Source organism: Physella acuta, unplaced genomic scaffold, assembly GCF_028476545.2.
Source record: "Physella acuta isolate Inbredline_101_S28 unplaced genomic scaffold, ASM2847654v3 ptg000658l, whole genome shotgun sequence".
In the NCBI taxonomy this organism is placed as follows: domain Eukaryota; kingdom Metazoa; phylum Mollusca; class Gastropoda; family Physidae; genus Physella; species Physella acuta.
The window spans coordinates 120185-143750 of record NW_026732177.1 but is presented as its reverse complement, the minus strand read 5'-3'; the positions used below and the strand labels follow the sequence as shown (position 1 = coordinate 143750).

Genomic DNA, 23566 nt, shown 5'->3' with positions numbered 1-23566 from the left:
GATGGAGCCAAAAATAGACGCAGGGACTTCATTCCATTCATGAAGCGTGGGGACGGCAAGTCCATGGAAAGGGTAGTGCTGACGTCATATTCCACGACACTAAATCGATTTAATTCCACATTTTGTGGAACCAGGGTCTAGAGAGGAGGCTCAGACGCTAAATATGTGGGCCGAAATGTCTTTTCACGAGAGTTAGAACCTTCGAGAAGACATTCTTAAAGAAATAAATTACGATTGCTAAGTTATTTGATCTAGCTACTTTAGACTTAAGATATCTATCACCCGATTGTTTGAACCAAAACTAGCATATGTTATCGTAGGTATATGACGTCAATAGCACAATAATATTAATTAAAAATAGATTTGAGTATTGTGTTTAGACTATATCAAAACATGATCAAATAATTCTTTTAATAAAACATGAAAAAGCTTCAGGATTGAATGGACATTATTTAATAACTGGGTAGGAAAAGTCGAATCGATTTTTTTCAAAATCTTTTGTGATGGGATGAGACTAAATTTAGACCTTGTAACTTTGGACCTCGCTTTGAAAAGAGACGGTTTGGTATTTTAACAGTCCTGCTTTAGCGAATTCTACAACATTAGATACTTAAAAAATACCACCAGAGTAAATTCTAGAACACTAGACAATATAAAAGCCACACGTGTTTTGTTAGACACTGTGGACGTCTACAGCTACAGATATGACACTGAGGACGTCTACAGATATGATACTGAGGTTATGTGTGGGCGAGGGGTTTTGTGTGGGCGAGAGGTTCTGTGTGGGCGAGAGGTTCTGTGTGGGCGAGGGGTTTTGTGTGGGCGAGAGGTTCTGTGTGGGCGAGAGGTTCTGTGTGGGCGAGAGGTTCTGTGTGGGCGAGGGGTTTTGTGTGGGCGAGAGGTTCTGTGTGGGCGAGAGGTTCTGTGTGGGCGAGGGGTTTTGTGTGGGCGAGAGGTTCTGTGTGGGCGAGAGGTTCTGTGTGGGCGAGAGGTTCTGTGTGGGCGAGGGGTTTTGTGTGGGCGAGAGGTTCTGTGTGGGCGAGAGGTTCTGTGTGGGCGAGGGGTTTTGTGTGGGCGAGAGGTTCTGTGTGGGCGAGAGGTTCTGTGTGGGCGAGAGGTTCTGTGTGGGCGAGGGGTTTTGTGTGGGCGAGAGGTTCTGTGTGGGCGAGAGGTTCTGTGTGGGCGAGGGTTTTTGTGTGGGCGAGAGGTTCTGTGTGGGCGAGGGGTTCAGTGTGGGCGAGGGGTTCTGTGTGGGCGAGAGGTTCTGTGTGGGCGAGTGTGTGGCCGATTGTTTCTTTGTGGGCGATGAGTTCTTGTGGGCTAGGGGTTCTGTGTGGGTGAGTTTGTGGGCGGTGGTTTCTTTGTGGGCGAGATTCTGTGTGGGCGAGGGGTCTGTGTGGGCGAGGGATCATTTTATTGATAGGTGTAAAAAATATTGTTCATAGAGTGTTTCATTCAGTGAGCAGTGAAGGGGGGGGGGTAGATTGGCATATTATATTGAGTGTGGTGTGGGTGTTATTTGGGGGAAGGGGGGGGGGGAGGGGTATATTGGCATATTATATTGAGTGTGGTGTGGGTGTTATTTGGGGGAAGGGTGGAGAGGGGTATATTGGCATATTATATTGTGTGGTGTGGGTGTTATTTGGCCGGGGGGGGGCGTATTATGTTGGTGGTTACGGTGTTATCTTATAATCGTTTTGAAGTTGTGCTTGTTTAATCACCAGAACGAATCCATCTTAAATCACGTCTGTGCAATGTGTAAGCTAGCACCATCTGCTGGTGTAATAGCTAGCTAATGTAATGGCCAGCCTTACAGTTTTTACAGCGAGAAAATAAACATAAACAACGCATTGACTGGGGATGCGAGTATTGACTGAATGAATCGAATACACCAATCGAATACGCCCACTATTTTTGTCCAGGGTCACGTGGGATGGGTGTATTGATTGAGGTTAGGGTATGGACGCGAATTGACGTCATAGGTTTAAGACTACAGCTGTCGCCAGGGGGAGGAGGGGGGGGGGGGTGGGATGGTGGGAGCTGACAGCGGCTAAATGGCTCTGGGAAAACAATTTTGTTTTATTGACCTCACGTTGACCCCACAATGACCTCACAAAGACCTCACGCATCCGATCAATCACTCACCTACCCTATCCCAGTCACTCACCTACCCTATCCCAGTCATCCCAGTCACTCACCTACCCTATCCCAGTCACTCACCTACCCTATCCCAGTCACCCCAGTCACACACCTACCCTATCCCAGTCACTCACCTACCCTATCCCAGTCACTCACCTACCCTATCCCAGTCACTCACCTACCCTATTCCAGTCACTCACCTACCCTATCCCAGTCACTCACCTACCCTATCCCAGTCACTCACCTACCCTATCCCAGTCACTCACCTACCCTATCCCAGTCACTCACCTACCCTATCCCAGTCACTCACCTACCCTATCCCAGTCACTCACCTACCCTATCCCAGTCACTCACCTACCCTATCCCAGTCACTCACCTACCCTATCCCAGTCACTCACCTACCCTATCCCAATCACTCACCTACCCTATCCCAGTCACTCACCTACCCTATCCCAGTCACTCACCTACCCTATCCCAGTCACTCACCTACCCTATCCCAGTCACTCACCTACCCTATCCCAGTCACTCACCTACCCTATCCCAGTCACTAACCTACCCTATCACAGTCACTCATCTACCCTATCCCAGTCACTCACCTACCCTATCCCAATCACTCACCTACCCTATCCCAGTCACTCACCTACCCTATCCCAGTCACTCACCTACCCTATCCCAGTCACTCACCTACCCTATCCCAGTCACTCACCTACCCTATCCTAGTCACTCACCTACCCTATACCAGTCACTCACCTACCCTATCCCAGTCACTCACCTACCCTATCACAGTCACTCACCTACCCTATCCCAGTCACTCACCTACCCTATCCCAATCACTCACCTACCCTATCCCAGTCACTCACCTACCCTATCCCAGTCACTCACCTACCCTATCCCAGTCACCCACCTACCCTATCCCAGTCACTCACCTACCCTATCCCAGTCACCCCAGTCACTCACCTACCCTATCCCAGTCACCCCAGTCATCAACCTACCCTAGCCCAGTCACCCACCTACCCTATCCCAGTCACTCACCTACCCTATCCCAGTCACCCCAGTCACCCACCTACCCTATCCCAGTCACTCACCTACCCTATCCCAGTCACCCCAGTCACCCACCTACCCTATCCCAGTCACCCACCTACCCTATCCCAGTCACTCACCTACCCTATCCCAGTCATCCCAGTCACTCACCTACCCTATCCCAGTCACATATTTTCTTAGGCTAGAAGCGCCCCCCCCCCCCTCCCCCCACCCACAACCCTGACACAGTCTCAAGGGTTGACTGTACAACCCCAGCTCAAAACCCCCAGTATTACGCAATCTCGCCTCGGGGAGCTGATGGTAGTGGGGTGTTAAAGAGCGGGGGGAGTGGGGGGAGGGGGTATCTTCTCAACTGTTAGTGTTAGGGTTAGTAAACTCTTTATATCATAATCCGAAGATGGATAACTCAAGGTATGTGATTGGCTGCTTAATTACACGAGACTCGAGCTCATTATTGACGATTGATGTGGAGAAATATTCCCTCAGTGGATGACTAACATTGAGAGATGGGGGGGGGGGGGGGGGGGGAGGGTTGTATGAAGTCAAGTCCTAGTGTGAGGTTGCGGTTGTTTTGGTCAGGTTTATGTGTGACAGTAAATATTGCGGTTGTTTTGGTCAGGTTTTTGTGTGACAGTAAATATTGCGGTTGTTTTGGTCAGGTTTTTGTGTGACGGTAAATATTGCGGTTGTTTTGGTCAGGTTTTTGTGTGACAGTAAATATTGCGGTTGTTTTGGTCAGGTTTTTGTGTGACAGTAAATATTGCGGTTGTTTTGGTCAGGTTTTTGTGTGACAGTAAATATTGCGGTTGTTTTGGCCAGGTTTTTGTATGACAGTAAATATTGCGGTTGTTTTGGTGAGGTTTTTGTGTGACAGTAAATATTGCGGTTGTTTTGGCCAGGTTTTTGTATGACAGTAAATATTGCGGTTGTTTTGGTGAGGTTTTTGTGTGACAGTAAATATTGCGGTTGTTTTGGTCAGGTTTTTGTGTGACAGTAAATATTGCGGTTGTTTTGGTCAGGTTTTTGTGTGACAGTAAATATTGCGGTTGTTTTGGTCAGGTTTTTGTGTGACAGTAAATATTGCGGTTGTTTTGGTCAGGTTTTTGTGTGACAGTAAATATTGCGGTTGTTTTGGTCAGGTTTTTGTGTGACAGTAAATATTGCGGTTGTTTTGGTCAGGTTTTTGTGTGACAGTAAATATTGCGGTTGTTTTGGTCAGGTTTTTTATGTGACGGTAAATATTGCGGTTGTTTTGGTTAGTTTTTTTATGTGACGGTAAATATTGCGGTTGTTTTGGTCAGGTTTTTGTGTGACGGTAAATATAGCGGTTGTTTTTGTTAGTTTTTTTATGTGACGGTAAATATTGCGGTTGTTTTGGTTAGTTTTTTTATGTGACGGTAAATATTGCGGTTGTTTTGGTCAGGTTTTTGTGTGACGGTAAATATTGCGGTTGTTTTGGTTAGTTTTTTTATGTGACGGTAAATATTGCGGTTGTTTTGGTTAGTTTTTTTATGTGACGGTAAATATTGCGGTTGTTTTGGTTAGTATTTTTATGTGACGGTAAATATTGCGGTTGTTTTGGTTAGGTTTTTGTGTGACAGTAAATATTGCGGTTGTTTTGGTTAGGTTTTTGTGTGACAGTAAATATTGCGGTTGTTTTGGTCAGGTTTTTGTGTGACAATAAATATTGCGGTTGTTTTGGTCAGATTTTTGTGTGACAGTAAATATTGCGGTTGTTTTGGTTAGGTTTTTGTGTGACGGTAAATATTGCGGTTGTTTTGGTTAGGTTTTTGTGTGACGGTAAATATTGCGGTTGTTTTGGTTAGGTTTTTGTGTGACGGTAAATATTGCGGTTGTTTTGGTTAGTTTTTTTATGTGACGGTAAATATTGCGGTTGTTTTGGTCAGGTTTTTGTGTGACGGTAAATATTGCGGTTGTTTTTGTTAGTTTTTTTATGTGACGGTAAATATTGCGGTTGTTTTGGTTAGTTTTTTATGTGACGGTAAATATTGCGGTTGTTTTGGTCAGGTTTTTGTGTGACGGTAAATATTGCGGTTGTTTTGGTTAGTTTTTTATGTGACGGTAAATATTGCGGTTGTTTTGGTTAGTTTTTTTATGTGACGGTAAATATTGCGGTTGTTTTGGTTAGTTTTTTTATGTGACGGTAAATATTGCGGTTGTTTTGGTTAGGTTTTTGTGTGACAGTAAATATTGCGGTTGTTTTGGTTAGGTTTTTGTGTGACAGTAAATATTGCGGTTGTTTTGGTCAGGTTTTTGTGTGACAGTAAATATTGCGGTTGTTTTGGCCAGGTTTTTGTGTGACAGTAAATATTGCGGTTGTTTTGGTTAGGTTTTTGTGTGACGGTAAATATTGCGGTTGTTTTGGTTAGGTTTTTGTGTGACGGTAAATATTGCGGTTGTTTTGGTTAGGTTTTTGTGTGACGGTAAATATTGCGGTTGTTTTGGTCAGGTTTTTTATGTGACGGTAAATATTGCGGTTGTTTTGGTGAGGTTTTTGTGTGACAGTAAATATTGCGGTTGTTTTGGTTGAGAGTGAGCTCCCCTTGAATTCAGCCACCATTTCATCAGCTCTACACACAAAGAGCGATGTGTAAAGTACTCACACACATTTCTCACACACATTTCTCACACACGTTTCTCACACAGATTTCTCACACACATATCCCACACACAACATGAAAACAGGTATTAAGTTAAGATTGTATTCGAGTTGGGCAAGGATTAAAGTTGAGGCTTCCTTATGTTGTACCCGTGTTGGTGTCTTGTTTGTTGAACCGACGTTAGTGTCTTGTTTGTTGTACCGACGTTAGTGTCTTGTTTGTTGTACCGACGTTAGTGTCTTGTTTGTTGTACCGACGTTAGTGTCTTGTTTGTTGTACCGAGATTACTGTGTTGTTTGTTGTACCGACGTTAGTGTCTTGTTTGTTGTACCGACGTTAGTGTCTTGTTTGTTGTACCGACGTTAGTGTCTTGTTTGTTGTACCGACGTTAGTGTCTTGTTTGTTGTACCGAGATTACTGTGTTGTTTGTTGTACCGACGTTAGTGTCTTGTTGTACCGACGTTAGTGTCTTGTTTGTTGTACCGACGTTAGTGTCTTGTTTGTTGTACCGACGTTAGTGTCTTGTTTGTTGTACCGACGTTAGTGTCTTGTTTGTTGTACCGACGTTAGTGTCTTGTACCGACGTTAGTGTCTTGTTTGTTGTACCGAGATTACTGTGTTGTTTGTTGTACCGACGTTAGTGTCTTGTTGTACCGACGTTAGTGTCTTGTTTGTTGTACCGACGTTAGTGTCTTGTTTGTTGTACCGACGTTAGTGTCTTGTTGTACCGACGTTAGTGTCTTGTTTGTTGTACCGACGTTAGTGTCTTGTTGTACCGACGTTAGTGTCTTGTTGTACCGACGTAAGTGTCTTGTTTGTTGTACCGACGTTAGTGTCTTGTTTGTTGTACCGACGTTAGTGTCTTGTTTGTTGTACCGACGTTAGTGTCTTGTTTGTTGTACCGACGTTAGTGTCTTGTTTGTTGTACCGACGTTAGTGTCTTGTTTGTTGTACCGAGATTACTGTGTTGTTTGTTGTACCGACGTTAGTGTCTTGTTTGTTGTACCGACGTTAGTGTCTTGTTTGTTGTACCGACGTTAGTGTCTTGTTGTACCGACGTTAGTGTCTTGTTTGTTGTACCGACGTTAGTGTCTTGTTTGTTGTACCGACGTAAGTGTCTTGTTTGTTGTACCGACGTTAGTGTCTTGTTTGTTGTACCGACGTTAGTGTCTTGTTTGTTGTACCGACGTTAGTGTCTTGTTTGTTGTACCGACGTTAGTGTCTTGTTTGTTGTACCGACGTTAGTGTCTTGTTTGTTGTACCGACGTTAGTGTCTTGTTGTACCGACGTTAGTGTCTTGTTTGTTGTACCGACGTTAGTGTCTTGTTTGTTGTACCGACGTTAGTGTCTTGTACCGACGTTAGTGTCTTGTTTGTTGTACCGACGTTAGTGTCTTGTTTGTTGTACCGACGTTAGTGTCTTGTTTGTTGTACCGACGTTAGTGTCTTGTTTGTTGTACCGACGTTAGTGTCTTGTTTGTTGTACCGACGTTAGTGTCTTGTTTGTTGTACCGACGTTAGTGTCTTGTTTGTTGTACCGACGTTAGTGTCTTGTTTGTTGTACCGACGTTAGTGTCTTGTACCGACGTTAGTGTCTTGTTTGTTGTACCGACGTTAGTGTCTTGTACCGACGTTAGTGTCTTGTTGTACCGACGTTAGTGTCTTGTTGTACCGACGTTAGTGTCTTGTTTGTTGTACCGACGTTAGTGTCTTGTTTGTTGTACCGACGTTAGTGTCTTGTTTGTTGTACCGACGTTAGTGTCTTGTTTGTTGTACCGACGTTAGTGTCTTGTTGTACCGACGTAAGTGTCTTGTTGTACCGACGTTAGTGTCTTGTTTGTTGTACCGACGTTAGTGTCTTGTTTCTTGTACCGACGTTAGTGTCTTGTTTGTTGTACCGACGTCAGTGTCTTGTTTGTTGTACCGAGATTACTGTGTTGTTTGTTGTACCGACGTTAGTGTCTTGTTGTACCGACGTTAGTGTCTTGTTTGTTGTACCGACGTTAGTGTCTTGTTTGTTGTACCGACGTCAGTGTCTTGTTTGTTGTACCGACGTTAGTGTCTTGTTTGTTGTACCGAGATTACTGTGTTGTTTGTTGTACCGACGTTAGTGTCTTGTTTGTTGTACCGACGTTAGTGTCTTGTTTGTTGTACCGACGTTAGTGTCTTGTTGTACCGACGTTAGTGTCTTGTTTGTTGTACCGACGTTAGTGTCTTGTTTGTTGTACCGACGTTAGTGTCTTGTTTGTTGTACCGACGTTAGTGTCTTGTTTGTTGTACCGAGATTACTGTGTTGTTTGTTGTACCGACGTTAGTGTCTTGTTTGTTGTACCGACGTTAGTGTCTTGTTTGTTGTACCGACGTTAGTGTCTTGTTGTACCGACGTTAGTGTCTTGTTTGTTGTACCGACGTTAGTGTCTTGTTGTACCGACGTTAGTGTCTTGTTTGTTGTACCGACGTTAGTGTCTTGTTTGTTGTACCGACGTTAGTGTCTTGTTTGTTGTACCGACGTTAGTGTCTTGTTTGTTGTACCGACGTTAGTGTCTTGTTTGTTGTACCGACGTTAGTGTCTTGTTTGTTGTACCGACGTTAGTGTCTTGTTTGTTGTACCGACGTTAGTGTCTTGTTTGTTGTACCGACGTTAGTGTCTTGTTTGTTGTACCGACGTTAGTGTCTTGTTTGTTTTACCGACGTTAGTGTCTTGTACCGACGTTAGTGTCTTGTTTGTTGTACCGACGTTAGTGTCTTGTTTGTTGTACCGACGTTAGTGTCTTGTTTGTTGTACCGACGTTAGTGTCTTGTTGTACCGACGTTAGTGTCTTGTTTGTTGTACCGACGTTAGTGTCTTGTACCGACGTTAGTGTCTTGTTGTACCGACGTTAGTGTCTTGTACCGACGTTAGTGTCTTGTTTGTTGTACCGACGTTAGTGTCTTGTTTGTTGTACCGACGTTAGTGTCTTGTTTGTTGTACCGACGTTAGTGTCTTGTTGTACCGACGTTAGTGTCTTGTACCGACGTTAGTGTCTTGTATCTCTCTTTCTCTTGGCCACACGACAGCTTCCCCTACTGGAGAAAAAATTCACGAGCTAATCTAATTATAGACCAAATTAGGCGCTGTCTTGTGTTGTTATGGGACTCAAGAAAAAAAAATGTATCAAGACGTTGGGAAGTGAAAGAACGCCATTGTGCTGGATAAAAAAACTTTACCTCAAGGATCAATTATATCTCGACACGGTGTTTTATAAATAGATGTAGATAAAAGTACATATTTTCTAAATTATCTTAATAGATAGAAGAAGCAGACTGCATACATGACGTGTTTAACATATTGTGAGTGTTGGCGGCCATTTCGCCAGTCTTTCAAGCACCAAGGTCTAGATAGTCGGGGTCTCTGTGACCCAGCCCCCGTCTCCTACAGATGTAAGGCAGATTTCTCCACGGGTAGGGGAGGGGTAACTGCGGCTAGGTGGGTGGGGCAGTTGGGGGGGGGGGTGGTGTCTTACGCCAACAAAAAAAGCCGACGTTGTTAGGGAATAATGGACAAAAAGCAGTGCGTTTAGCGGAGCTTAGAAGGTTGTAAATTTACAACAAAGACCAGATCTATGTACGATCGTGTTGCCTCATAGTTCTCATAGTTAGCCAGTCTGAGAGTCTTCCAGAGAAGGTGACCGGCATCGAATCAACCACGGCATGTGATATTAGCACGGCTGGATATGTCACTTAGCTGATAACTGACTTGTTGCTGTCCTTACATCTTATAACTGCCTCGGTTCGTTGCTGTCCTTACATCTTATAACTGACTCGGTTCTTTGCTGTCCTTACATCTTATAACTGACTCGGTTCGTTGCTGTCCTTACATCTTATAACTGACTCGGTTCGTTGCTGTCCTTACATCTTATAACTGACTCGGTTCGTTGCTGTCTTTACATCTTATAACTGACTCCGTTCGTTGCTGTCCTTACATCTTATAACTGACTCCGTTCGTTGCTGTCCTTACATCTTATAACTGACTCCGTTCGTTGCTGTCCTTACATCTTATAACTGACTCGGTTCGTTGCTGTCCTTACATCTTATAACTGACTCGGTTCGTTGCTGTCCTTACATCTTATAACTGACTCGGTTCGTTGCTGTCTTTACATCTTATAACTGACTCCGTTCGTTGCTGTCCTTACATCTTATAACTGACTCGGTTCGTTGCTGTCTTTACATCTTATAACTGACTCCGTTCGTTGCTGTCCTTACATCTTATTACTGACTCCGTTCGTTGCTGTCCTTACATCTTATAACTGACTCCGTTCGTTGCTGTCCTTACATCTTATAACTGACCCTGGACCATGGATAGATAAAAAAAACAAAAGGCCCTTGACCATGACCCAAACTAAGAGAGGGGCCTAGCCTAATCCGTTTTGCTAAATTACTTTGAGAAAATTTACTCAATGCACGTTTTCGATTGAGTTTGTGTTCAATATAACTAAATAGGCTATAGGCCTACTGTGTGTGGTCGTGTGTTGTGTTTGTGTGTTTGGTTAATAAATAGATGAGACGAAAAAAAATGGAGACAACTTTTTAAGTGGAATTTAAAGAATTATGTTGTGTAAAAAAAGAATTGAAAAGGAAACTAGCCTACGTGTTCCAAGCAAACGACGTAAATATGCCGGCAAACAGCTGGATAGCAACAAAATAGCTGGAGCTAATTAGGGATAAGCACATCACGATTGTTTCAAAATAAATGCTTCAAAACTTGAGCCTAATTAATCATTGAGCTAAGCAAACTTGTTACTCCGTATAGGCTTCAGATGGGCTGTACAAAGTGGGAGGGGGGGGGGGGGGGGGAAAGAAGTAGGGAACAACCTACTATATCTAGGTCAGATATTTTTAACTCGTGACGTCGTCGGGACTACTTTCTTCACATATAAACACGACTCAGCGTCGTCCTTTCCACCTCTTTTCGGGGGCTTCTGGGGTCATGTTTATATAGTTAACCCCAGCGCTCTTTCTGCACATCCTCCCTCCCCGGCCCCTCCCGTGGTGAGAGTTAACCGAGTTAAAAATAGTTGCAGGAGAAATATCATGAAACCACTTGCTCCAAGGTAAGGACAAAGTCAGTAGACATCCATCAAGTCGACTGACAGACTGCTAGACTGGCATAAGCAACAATACATCATCGGGATAATTTGTAGATTCAGTGTGGGGGGGGGGGGGGGGGGGGGGATGCACTGTCTTACGAAACTGTGTTTCAGTTTTTAATGTATTTTTAAAACATAAATAAACCTTTTTGATGTTTTAATTTTTTTGTAGTTGAAAGAGCGCCGAACAGTTATTTCGTTTCTTCTCCCGCTCATTTTTAAGCGAACAAAAAATTTGGTTGTGAAAGTAAGTTTTTCACTGCAGAAGTTTTTTTATTCGAATATGAAAATATTGTTTATAGGTTTGAAATGAATGCGCTGTAAAGTTTAACGGCCAAATAACGACTTTAAGCTTAAAAAAAATGATTGTTTAAAAAAAGGAGGTAAAAATGGAAATCTTTGGGAGAGTGCGGCTTTTCTTTTTTATAATTTTAAAATATTTAAAATTTTTTTTTTATACTTTTGTTGTGACTGAGGGGGTTGTTTCGATATTTCACGTCGCTAAATGTTCATCGTTAAGATTGATGGCGATGTTGTGGATGTTGCTGATGGTGTTGATGATGATGTGGATGTTGTTGATGGCGATGCTGTGGATGTTGTTGATGGCGATGCTGTGGATGTTGCTGATGGTGTTGATGATGCTGTGGATGTTGTTGATGGCGATGCTGTGGATGTTGTTGATGGTGTTGATGATGCTGTGGATGTTGTTGATGGCGATGCTGTGGATGTTGTTGATGGCGATGCTGTGGATGTTGTTGAAGGCGATGCTGTGGATGTTGTTGATGGCGATGCTGTGGATGTTGCTGATGGTGTTGATGATGCTGTGGATGTTGTTGATGGCGATGCTGTGGATGTTGTTGATGGTGTTGATGATGCTGTGGATGTTGTTGATGGCGATGCTGTGGATGTTGTTGATGGCGATGCTGTGGATGTTGTTGATGGCGATGCTGTGGATGTTGTTGATGGCGATGCTGTGGATGTTGTTGATGGTGATGCTGTGTATGTTGTTGATGGCGATGCTGTGGATGTTTTTGATGGCGATGCTGTGGATGTTGTTGATGGCGATGCTGTGGATGTTGTTGATGGCGATGCTGTGGATGTTGTTGATTGTGATGCTGTGGATGTTTTTGATGGCGATGCTGTGGATGTTGTTGAAGGCGATGCTGTGGATGTTGTTGATGGCGATGCTGTGGATGTTGTTGATAGCGATGCTGTGTATGTTGTTGATAGTGATGCTGTGGATGTTGTTGATGGCGATGCTGTGGATGTTGTTGATAGTGATGCTGTGTATGTTGTTGATGGTGATGCTGTGTATGTTGTTGATAGTGATGTTGTGTATGTTGTTGATGGTGATGCTGTGTATGTTGTTGATAGCGATGCTGTGTATGTTGTTGATGGTGATGCTGTGTATGTTGTTGATGGTGATGCTGTGTATGTTGTTGATGGTGATGCTGTGGATGTTGTTGATAGCGATGCTGTGTATGTTGTTGATGGCGATGCTCTGGATGTTGTTGATGGCGATGCTGTGGATGTTGTTGATAGCGATGCTCTGGATGTTTTTGATGGCGATGCTGTGGATGTTGTTGATGGCGATGCTGTGTATGTTGTTGATGGCGATGCTGTGGATGTTGTTGATAGCGATGCTGTGTATGTTGTTGATGGTGATGCTGTGGATGTTGTTGATAGCGATGCTGTGTATGTTGTTGATGGTGATGCTGTGTATGTTGTTGATGGTGATGCTGTGTATGTTGTTGATGGTGATGCTGTGGATGTTGTTGATAGCGATGCTGTGTATGTTGTTGATGGCGATGCTCTGGATGTTGTTGATGGCGATGCTGTGGATGTTGTTGATAGCGATGCTCTGGATGTTTTTGATGGCGATGCTGTGGATGTTGTTGATGGTGATGCTGTGTATGTTGTTGATGGCGATGCTGTGGATGTTGTTGATAGCGATGCTGTGTATGTTGTTGATGGTGATGCTGTGTATGTTGTTGATGGTGATGCTGTGGTTTTCCTGATGACCTAAGATGTGTACTCGGCCCGGGCAAGTTTGCTGACGTGAAGTCCACGTCACTACCTAGTTGACCAGCTAGCTTCCCGTAGCAGGAACATGTTCGCGGCCCCCACAGGTCAGGTGTGAGGGTGTGAGGAGCCCCCACAGGTCAGGTGTGGGGCTGCCCCACATTTGGCGGGGCTGTGCCAGGTGACAGATCAAACATGGATGGTGTGCAGGTGTGCAGGTGTGCTGCGCATGACCTTGAGCTAGAATGTTCAAGACAAAATCTGTTGACAAACAAGCGCTCATTACATCCCCCCAACACGTACACACACACGTACACACACACACGCACACATACACACACTGGCCATAACGCTGCCTTTCTAAACTTTACATTCTGGGCGCCATGTGCGAGGTTCATTAGCAGGTCGTGTCACCTTTAAACACCGACAGGAACCAAATGCCCTGAACTTTAAGCACCTCTATCTTAAACTTATCTTCTGAAATTATCTTCCGACACATTTATCTATAACCACACAATGCACCCAACACATTTATCTATAACCACACAATGCACCATGCACATTTATCTGATCTAAAACAGACCTAAGAAATTTCCCCCCCCCCCCCCCCATGATATCTGTTTCATCTCAAAATTGTTTTCTTAATCGCGCCAAAAAATGCGCTTGAGCTAAAAATAGTAGGCGGTAATCTCAGCGCTGGAAGATACCTTCTGCTGTTTTGTGTATTCTCATAAATAATTCCACCTCATTGGCCGTCAAAAGATTAAATTAGAAAACCTCAAGGTTTGGTTTTTATGAAAGGAAGGTTGCAATGTTCGAGTTCATGTCTTGAAGGCAACTCCAGTCAGCTTGAAAGTACACAAGGAAGATTGTTTTAAATCGCTTTCAGATTAGAGGAGATGAGTTGGATTCACGTCATCTTGACATTTGGCTTTAAGGTGAATGTGTTAGCTTCAAGCGGGCAATGTATGTGTGAGGTAGGATACAATATGTGGTCCATGTTGACCCCCCACACTTGTCAATGTTGACTCCCCACACTTGTCAATGTTGACTCCCTCACACTTGTCAATGTTGACTCCCCACACTTGTCAATGTTGACTCCCCCACACTTGTCAATGTTGACTCCCCCACACTTGTCAATGTTGACTCCCCCACACTTGTCAATGTTGACTCCCCCAACACTTGTCAATGTTGACTCCCCCACACTTGTCAATGTTGACTCCCCCACACTTGTCGATGTTGACTCCCCCAACACTTGTCAATGTTGACTCCCCCACACTTGTCAATGTTGACTCCCCTACACTTGTCAATGTTGACTCCCCCAACACTTGTCAATGTTGACTCCCCCACACTTGTCAATGTTGACTCCCCTAACTTGTCGATGTTGACTCCCCACACTTGTCAATGTTGACTCCCCCACACTTGTCAATGTTGACTCCCCCAACACTTGTCAATGTTGACTCCCCACACTTGTCAATGTTGACTCCCCCACACTTGTCAATGTTGACTCCCCCAACACTTGTCAATGTTGACTCCCCCACACTTGTCAATGTTGACTCCCCCACACTTGTCAATGTTGACTCCCCCACACTTGTCAATGTTGACTCCCCCAACACTTGTCAATGTTGACTCCCCCACACTTGTCAATGTTGACTCCCCCCACACTTGTCAATGTTGACTCCCCCACACTTGTCAATGTTGACTCCCCCAACACTTGTCAATGTTGACCTACCCACACTGGTCAATATTGACACACACACACATACACACACACCATCTTTGAAAATTGAACCCAAGATAGTTTTTTTGTCAGCTCTAACTATAAATAGAAATAAAGTTTTTTAGTTGTAGAAAAAGTTGTAGTATGTATAGTGAGTTATAGTTTCTTGAAATATTTTAATAACAGTATTCTAAAAAATTGATAGCCATAATATTTACAGGTTGTACTAGTTTGCTCAACTTTTTTTTACCGTAAACCCGACATTTCTGAGTGGATTAGAGGGCGTCAATAATTGTCATCTAGTGACGTCTAGGGACGTCAATAGTTGTCAGCTAGTATTAGACGTCTTGGGACGTCAATAATTGTCAGCTAGTGACGTCTAGGGACGTCAATAATTGTCAGTTAGTGACGTCTGGGTCTAGGGACGTCAATAATTGTCAGCTAGTGACGTCTAGGGATGGCTAAAACTGAAAGAACTAGGTTGACTGGCGTCACTGCGTCTGATAAATTGGGTAATTAATTACTTTCTAATCAAGGAACTTCCCGCATCAAACACATGGGAAATATTAAGGGGTTGGACAAGAGTGTCTGTTACAGGGTTTCTGTGACAGGGTTTCTGTGACAAGGTTTCTGTGACAGGGTTTCTGTGACAGGGTTTCTGTGACAGGGTTTCTGTGACAGGGTTTCTGTGACAGGGTTTCTGTGACAGGGTTTCTGTGACAGGGTTTCTGTGACAGGGTTTCTGTGACAGGGTTTCTGTGACAGGGTTTCTGTGACAGGGTTTCTGTGACAGGGTTTCTGTGACAGGGTTTCTGTGACAGGGTTTCTGTGACAGGGTTTCTGTGACAGGGTTTCTGTGACAGGGTTTCTGTGACAGGGTTTCTGTGACAGGGTTTCTGTGACAGGGTTTCTGTGACAGGGTTTCTGTGACAGGGTTTCTGTGACAGGGTTTCTGTGACAGGGTTTCTGTGACAGGGTTTCTGTGACAGGGTTTCTGTGACAGGGTTTCTGTGACAGGGTTTCTGTGACAGGGTTTCTGTGACAGGGTTTCTGTGACAGGGTTTCTGTGACAGGGTTTCTGTGACAGGGTTTCTAGCCTGTTTGTAGCCGTACATGTAAACACTGTAGCGGCTGGATAGACAAACTTAGATAGACAAACTTAGATAGACAAACTTAGATAGACAAACTTAGATAGACAAACTTAGATAGACAAACTTAGATAGACAAACTTAGATAGACAAACTTAGATAGACAAACTTAGATAGACAAACTTAGATAGACAAACTTAGATAGACAAACTTAGATAGACAAACTTAGATAGACAAACTTAGACAAACTTAGATAGACAAACTTAGATAGACAAACTTAGATAGACAAACTTAGATAGACAAACTTAGACAAACTTAGATAGACAAACTTAGATAGACAAACTTAGATAGACAAACTTAGATAGACAAACTTAGATAGACAAACTTAGATAGACAAACTTAGATAGACAAACTTAGATAGACAAACTTAGATAGACAAACTTAGATAGACAAACTTAGATAGACAAACTTAGATAGACAAACTTAGATAGACAAACTTAGATAGACAAACTTAGATAGACAAACTTAGATAGACAAACTTAGATAGACAAACTTAGATAGACAAACTTAGATAGACAAACTTAGATAGACAAACTTAGATAGACAAACTTAGATAGACAAACTTAGATAGACAAACTTAGATAGACAAACTTAGATAGACAAACTTAGATAGACAAACTTAGATAGACAAACTTAGATAGACAAACTTAGATAGACAAACTTAGATAGACAAACTTAGATAGACAAACTTAGATAGACAAACTTAGATAGACAAACTTAGATAGACAAACTTAGATAGACAAACTTAGATAGACAAACTTAGATAGACAAACTTAGATAGACAAACTTAGATAGACAAACTTAGATAGACAAACTTAGATAGACAAACTTAGATAGACAAACTTAGATAGACAAACTTAGATAGACAAACTTAGATAGACAAACTTAGACAAACTTAGATAGACAAACTTAGATAGACAAACTTAGATAGACAAACTTAGATAGACAAACTTAGATATACAAACTTAGATAGACAAACTTAGACAAGATAGGCAAACTAAGACAAATTTAGATAGACAAACTTAGATAGACAAACTTAGATAGACAAACTTAGATAGACAAACTTAGATAGACAAACTTAGATAGACAAACTTAGATAGACAAACTTAGATAGACAAACTTAGATAGACAAACTTAGATAGACAAACTTAGATAGACAAACTTAGATAGACAAACTTAGATAGACAAACTTAGATAGACAAACTTAGATAGACAAACTTAGATAGACAAACTTAGATAGACAAACTTAGATAGACAAACTTAGATAGACAAACTTAGATAGACAAACTTAGATAGACAAACTTAGATAGACAAACTTAGATAGACAAACTTAGATAGACAAACTTAGATAGACAAACTTAGATAGACAAACTTAGATAGACAAACTTAGATAGACAAACTTAGATAGACAAACTTAGATAGACAAACTTAGATAGACAAACTTAGATAGACAAACTTAGATAGACAAACTTAGATAGACAAACTTAGACAAACTTAGATAGACAAACTTAGATAGACAAACTTAGATAGACAAACTTAGATAGACAAACTTAGACAAACTTAGATAGACAAACTTAGATAGACAAACTTAGATAGACAAACTTAGATAGACAAACTTAGATAGACAAACTTAGATAGACAAACTTAGATAGACAAACTTAGATAGACAAACTTAGATAGACAAACTTAGATAGACAAACTTAGATAGACAAACTTAGATAGACAAACTTAGATAGACAAACTTAGATAGACAAACTTAGATAGACAAACTTAGATAGACAAACTTAGATAGACAAACTTAGATAGACAAACTTAGATAGACAAACTTAGATAGACAAACTTAGATAGACAAACTTAGATAGACAAACTTAGATAGACAAACTTAGATAGACAAACTTAGATAGACAAACTTAGATAGACAAACTTAGATAGACAAACTTAGATAGACAAACTTAGATAGACAAACTTAGATAGACAAACTTAGATAGACAAACTTAGATAGACAAACTTAGATAGACAAACTTAGACAAACTTAGATAGACAAACTTAGATAGACAAACTTAGATAGACAAACTTAGATAGACAAACTTAGATATACAAACTTAGATAGACAAACTTAGACAAGATAGGCAAACTAAGACAAATTTAGATAGACAAACTTAGATAGACAAACTTAGATAGACAAACTTAGATAGACAAACTTAGATAGACAAACTTAGATAGACAAACTTAGATAGACAAACTTAGATAGACAAACTTAGATAGACAAACTTAGATAGACAAACTTAGATAGACAAACTTAGATAGACAAACTTAGATAGACAAACTTAGATAGACAAACTTAGATAGACAAACTTAGATAGACAAACTTAGATAGACAAACTTAGATAGACAAACTTAGATAGACAAACTTAGATAGACAAACTTAGATAGACAAACTTAGATAGACAAACTTAGATAGACAAACTTAGATAGACAAACTTAGATAGACAAACTTAGATAGACAAACTTAGATAGACAAACTTAGATAGACAAACTTAGATAGACAAACTTAGACAAACTTAGATAGACAAACTTAGATAGACAAACTTAGATAGACAAACTTAGATAGACAAACTTAGATATACAAACTTAGATAGACAAACTTAGACAAGATAGGCAAACTAAGACAAATTTAGATAGACAAACTTAGATAGACAAACTTAGATAGACAAACTTAGATAGACAAACTTAGATAGACAAACTTAGATAGACAAACTTAGATAGACAAACTTAGATAGACAAACTTAGATAGACAAACTTAGATAGACAAACTTAGATAGACAAACTTAGATAGACAAACTTAGATAGACAAACTTAGATAGACAAACTTAGATAGACAAACTTAGATAGACAAACTTAGATAGACAAACTTAGACAAGATAGGCAAACTAAGACAAATTTAGATAGACAAACTTAGATAGATAAATTTAGATAGACAAACTTAGATAGACAAACTTAGATAGACAAACTTAGATAGACAAACTTAGATAGACAAATTTAGACAAACTTAGATAGACAAACTTAGATAGACAAACTTAGATAGACAAACTTAGATAGACAAACGTAGATAGACAAACTTAGATAGACAAACTTAGATAGACAAACTTAGACAAACTTAGATAGACAAACTTAGATAGACAAACTTAGACAAACTTAGATAGACAAACTTAGATAGACAAACTTAGATAGACAAACTTAGATAAATTTAGATGGACACATTTGGAGAGACAGACTTGGAGAGACAAACTTGGAGAGACAGACTTGGAATTTAATTCTACCAAGTAAGAGAAGTAATTAATAGTTTACCAATTTGATAACGGTCTAAATATCTAATTTGACATCAGGCAGATACTAATTGGTAAGATGGAAAGTAATCGCTTCAAGGTGAACTGCCCGCACTAAACACATGCTCACAGTTTGTGTTGATCGGATTTTCCAGATTGTTCCACCCCCACAGTCCCACACCCCTGCTGTTATCTCCTGGGCTTGTTGATATCCCTTCCAAGTTTTCTGTGGTGCCATTCACACTTTGTACCCTGTGTGTAGGGCTTTGGTTTAAAAAGTCCGTGTAAATACAGTTCATTGTACCATGTGTGTAGAGCTTTGGTTTAAAAAGTCTCTGTAAATACAGTCAATTGTAAAACATATTTTATGTCTATCTTGAATAAAATTATTTTGCTCTAAGCTGAAGTAGAAAATGAATCAATGTCAATGTTTTTAAAGTCTAGCATTTATTTTATAGAACTTTCTGTTTAAAGTCAAGAAATTTTTTGTAGAACTTTCTGTTTAAAGTCAAGAAATGTTTTGTAGAACTTTCTGTTTAAAGTCAAGAAATGTTTTGTACAACTTTATGTTTCAAGCCAAGAAATATTTTGTAGAACTTTATGTTTAAAGCCAACAAATGTATTGTACAACTTTATGTTTAAAGTCAAGAAATATTTTGTACAACTTTATGTTTAAAGTCAAGAAATGTTTTGTATAACTTTATGTTTAAAGTCAAGAAATGTTTTGAACAACTTTATGTTTAAAGTCAAGTAATGTTTTGTAGAACTTTCTGTTTAAAGTCAAGAAATGTTTTGTACAACTTTATGTTTAAAGTCAAGAAATGTTTTGAAGAACTTTCTGTCTAAAGTCAAGAAATGTGTTGTACAACTTTATGTTTAAAGTCAAGAAATGTTTTGTACAACTTTATGTTTAAAGTCAAGAAATGTTTTGTACAACTTTATGTTTAAAGTCAAGAAATGTTTTGAACAACTTTATGTTTAAAGTCAAGAAATGTTTTGTACAACTTTATGTTTAAAGTCAAGAAATGTTTTGAAGAACTTTCTGTCTAAAGTCAAGAAATGTGTTGTACAACTTTATGTTTAAAGTCAAGAAATGTTTTGTACAACTTTATGTTTCAAGCCAAGTAATGTTTTGTAGAACTTTATGTTTAAAGTCAAGAAATGTTTTGTACAACTTTATGTTTAAAGTCAAGAAATGTTTTGAAGAACTTTCTGTCTAAAGTCAAGAAATGTGTTGTACAACTTTATGTTTAAAGTCAAGAAATGTTTTGTACAACTTTATGTTTAAAGTCAAGAAATGTTTTGTATAACTTTATGTTTAAAGTCAAGAAATGTTTTGTATAACTTTATGTTTAAAGTCAAGAAATGTTTTGAAGAACTTTATGTTTAAAGTCAAGAAATGTTTTGTAAAGCTTTCTGTTTAAAGTCAAGAAATGTTTTGTAGTCAAGAAATGTGTTGTACAACTTTATGATTAAAGTCAAGAAATGTTTTGTAGAACTTTATGTTTAAAGTCAAGAAATGTTTTGTACAACTTTATGTTTAAAGTCAAGAAATGTTTTGTACAACTTTATGATTAAAGTCAAGAAATGTTTTGTACAACTTTATGATTAAAGTCAAGAAATGTTTTGTACAACTTAATGTTTAAAGTCAAGAAATGTTTTGTACAACTTTATGTTTAAAGTCAAGAAATGTGTTGTACAACTTTATGTTTAAAGTCAAGAAATGTGTTGTACAACTTTATGATTAAAGTCAAGAAATGTTTTGTACAACTTTATGTTTAAAGTCAAGAAATGTTTTGTACAACTTTATGTTTAAAGTCAAGAAATGTTTTGTACAACTTTATGTTTAAAGTCAAGAAATGTTTTGTATAACTTTATGTTTAAAGTCAAGAAATGTTTTGTATAACTTTATGTTTAAAGTCAAGAAATGTTTTGAAGAACTTTATGTTTAAAGTCAAGAAATGTTTTGTAAAGCTTTCTGTTTAAAGTCAAGAAATGTTTTGTAGTCAAGAAATGTGTTGTACAACTTTATGATTAAAGTCAAGAAATGTTTTGTAGAACTTTATGTTTAAAGTCAAGAAATGTTTTGTACAACTTTATGTTTAAAGTCAAGAAATGTTTTGTACAACTTTATGATTAAAGTCAAGAAATGTTTTGTACAACTTTATGATTAAAGTCAAGAAATGTTTTGTACAACTTAATGTTTAAAGTCAAGAAATGTTTTGTACAACTTTATGTTTAAAGTCAAGAAATGTGTTGTACAACTTTATGTTTAAAGTCAAGAAATGTGTTGTACAACTTTATGTTTAAAGTCAAGAAATGTTTTGTACAACTTTATGTTTAAAGTCAAGAAATGTTTTGTACAACTTTATGATTAAAGTCAAGAAATGTTTTGTACAACTTTATGATTAAAGTCAAGAAATGTTTTGTACAACTTTATGATTAAAGTCAAGAAATGTTTTGTACAACTTTATGTTTAAAGTCAAGAAATGTGTTGTACAACTTTATGTTTAAAGTCAAGAAATGTGTTGTACAACTTTATGATTAAAGTCAAGAAATGTTTACTTGCTCACCCCTGCCCAACTTTCCCACAGTCATAAAAAAACGTGTAACCGTCGACTTGATGTTTTTAACCTGAAGCCTAGTGAAGCAACCAAGTTAAAAATTGACCTACAAATTTTCGCTTTTCCCGGCACTGAGGGGGTGCGGGGTGGCAGATAGATGCTCACGTCTGCAGCAAACAGTGGCTACCCCTAACGGCTGCGAGACTCGGATGTTTTGTGGGTTTTTTTTTGTGTGTGTTTTGTGTAGAGGGAAAAGTATCAACTTGTGCTTGCGGTTTTTCGCGCCGATGTTATGTAATAATTGGGTCAAGAGGTCAAGGTGAAGAAAATGTTTTTTTACTACTCGGGTGGTGGTGGGGGGGGGGGGGGGGGGGGTTAGTATTTTATTTAAAAAAATATTTCCTGACCGATAAAGATTCGCAACACTGATACAAAGCTCAGCTTGAAGATTTCACAGGAAAATAAAGGATTGTAGGGGGAAAAGTCACAGGAAAAAAGTCACAAATGTGTGTTTGCATGGAATTTGTTTATACATTTATTTTAGACAAACATTTATCGATTGTATTCGTATGGTAAATTTTAGATCACTTAAAAAAATTAGTCTGACATATGAAGTTAGTAATTCCGTAATATGTCAACAAAATGGGAGGCTGATGTTGCAATTAGTATTTTTACGTATTAAGAAATCAAAGTCGGATTTGTGTCATGAACCATAATGTTTTAAAGTTTATAGACATTTTACTAAAAACACCACCCACATTAATATTAATAAACACCGAAAAGTCTCAACAAGTGAATCAAAATATTTTTTTTGAAATTTTTCTTTATATTTAATTTTTTACCGATTAGAAACTGACCTTTTTCTGTGCTAATTTTTCCACTTACCAAATAAAGGAGCCGAGCGACAGCAATATATATATATATATATATATATATATATATATATATATATATATATATATATATATATATATATATATATATATAAACTATATAGTATATATATTTATGTGTAATTTGGTGTGGGTGGGTTCGTGTGGAAAGTGAGGTGGATGCTGTAGCCTTGATAAGGAAAGAAGATTGGTATAACTTACTATAACAAAAACACCGGTAGGACAACAGCATGGTATTGTTTTCTCCAGTCACGGTTAGAGTCAAGGTTAGTGTTACAGTAGCGATAGTAGCGAAACCTCGGATCAAGTGCCGTTCTTTTTAATCAACCAAAAACTGTGTTGTGTAACTTTAGATTTTTTGGGGGGGGGGGGGGGGGGGGGGGGGTTGTCTATTGCCTGTTGTGTAGAAGAGATTTAACGGTCAAAGGGAATTAACCGTGGTATTTCAAAACATTTCCTGTGGCACAATGAATATTCTCCCTTCTATGTATTAATTTTATTTTTATTCTAGATTGGACAATTCACTGTAATTAAAGCACCACATGATGTATAATTCTTAATATATCTCACACAAACAATAAAAAAATTCATGGAAAAAATATTTAATCTATATTCAGAAATCACAACAAAAAAAAATCCCACAAAAAAACAAAAAAACAACCCACAATTGAAGCAATGCACTGAAATGTAAAAAAACATATTTAGTCAGGTGTAACCTTACTAAAGCTTTATTGTGGAAAGACTAAAAATTAAAACCTGCGCTTTCAATGATGAACATTAAACACAAGTCTTATATTATGTTATAAAACATGCACCTATCAATGAACTCCCTATGATATATTTTTCTTCAGTGTCTAAAATAATATAGACTCATCACGTGATTACGTCTGTTGACGTTAGTAACAGATTTTCACAAGTGTATCATAGTCTTAGGCGGCAGTCTCCATGTAACGTTTTGTCTCATCAG

General features: G+C 39.2%; 2 protein-coding genes across 2 annotated transcripts; both read right to left on the bottom strand.

The window, feature by feature from the left end:
* Positions 1-673: 673 nt before the first annotated feature.
* On the bottom strand, positions 674-10136 carry LOC131948746 (putative uncharacterized protein DDB_G0290521). The gene is made up of 2 exons (XM_059310427.1): positions 10127-10136; positions 674-1392 (listed from the first exon to the last, which is right to left on the bottom strand). Exons 1-2 carry the CDS (start codon positions 10134-10136, stop codon positions 674-676), a joined length of 729 nt encoding a protein of 242 aa, XP_059166410.1.
* Positions 10137-11427: 1291 nt separating this feature from the next.
* LOC131948745 (mucin-2-like) lies at positions 11428-15783 on the bottom strand. The gene is made up of 3 exons (XM_059310426.1): positions 15264-15783; positions 12283-12948; positions 11428-12185 (listed from the first exon to the last, which is right to left on the bottom strand). Exons 1-3 carry the CDS (start codon positions 15781-15783, stop codon positions 11428-11430), a joined length of 1944 nt encoding a protein of 647 aa, XP_059166409.1.
* Between the last annotated feature and the right edge of the window lie 7783 nt (positions 15784-23566).

Bases quoted from the DNA above. Each gene is read 5' to 3' on its own strand.
- LOC131948745 (XM_059310426.1), bottom strand. From the start codon at position 15,783: ATGTACGGCTACAAACAGGCTAGAAACCCTGTCACAGAAACCCTGTCA. The intron at 12,949-15,263 runs GTAACAGACACT...TACACATCTTAG, and splicing joins AACCCTGTCACAGAAACCCT to GTCATCAGGAAAACCACAGC. The intron at 12,186-12,282 runs GCATCACCATCA...CAACATCCACAG, and splicing joins CGCTATCAACAACATACACA to CATCGCCATCAACAACATCC.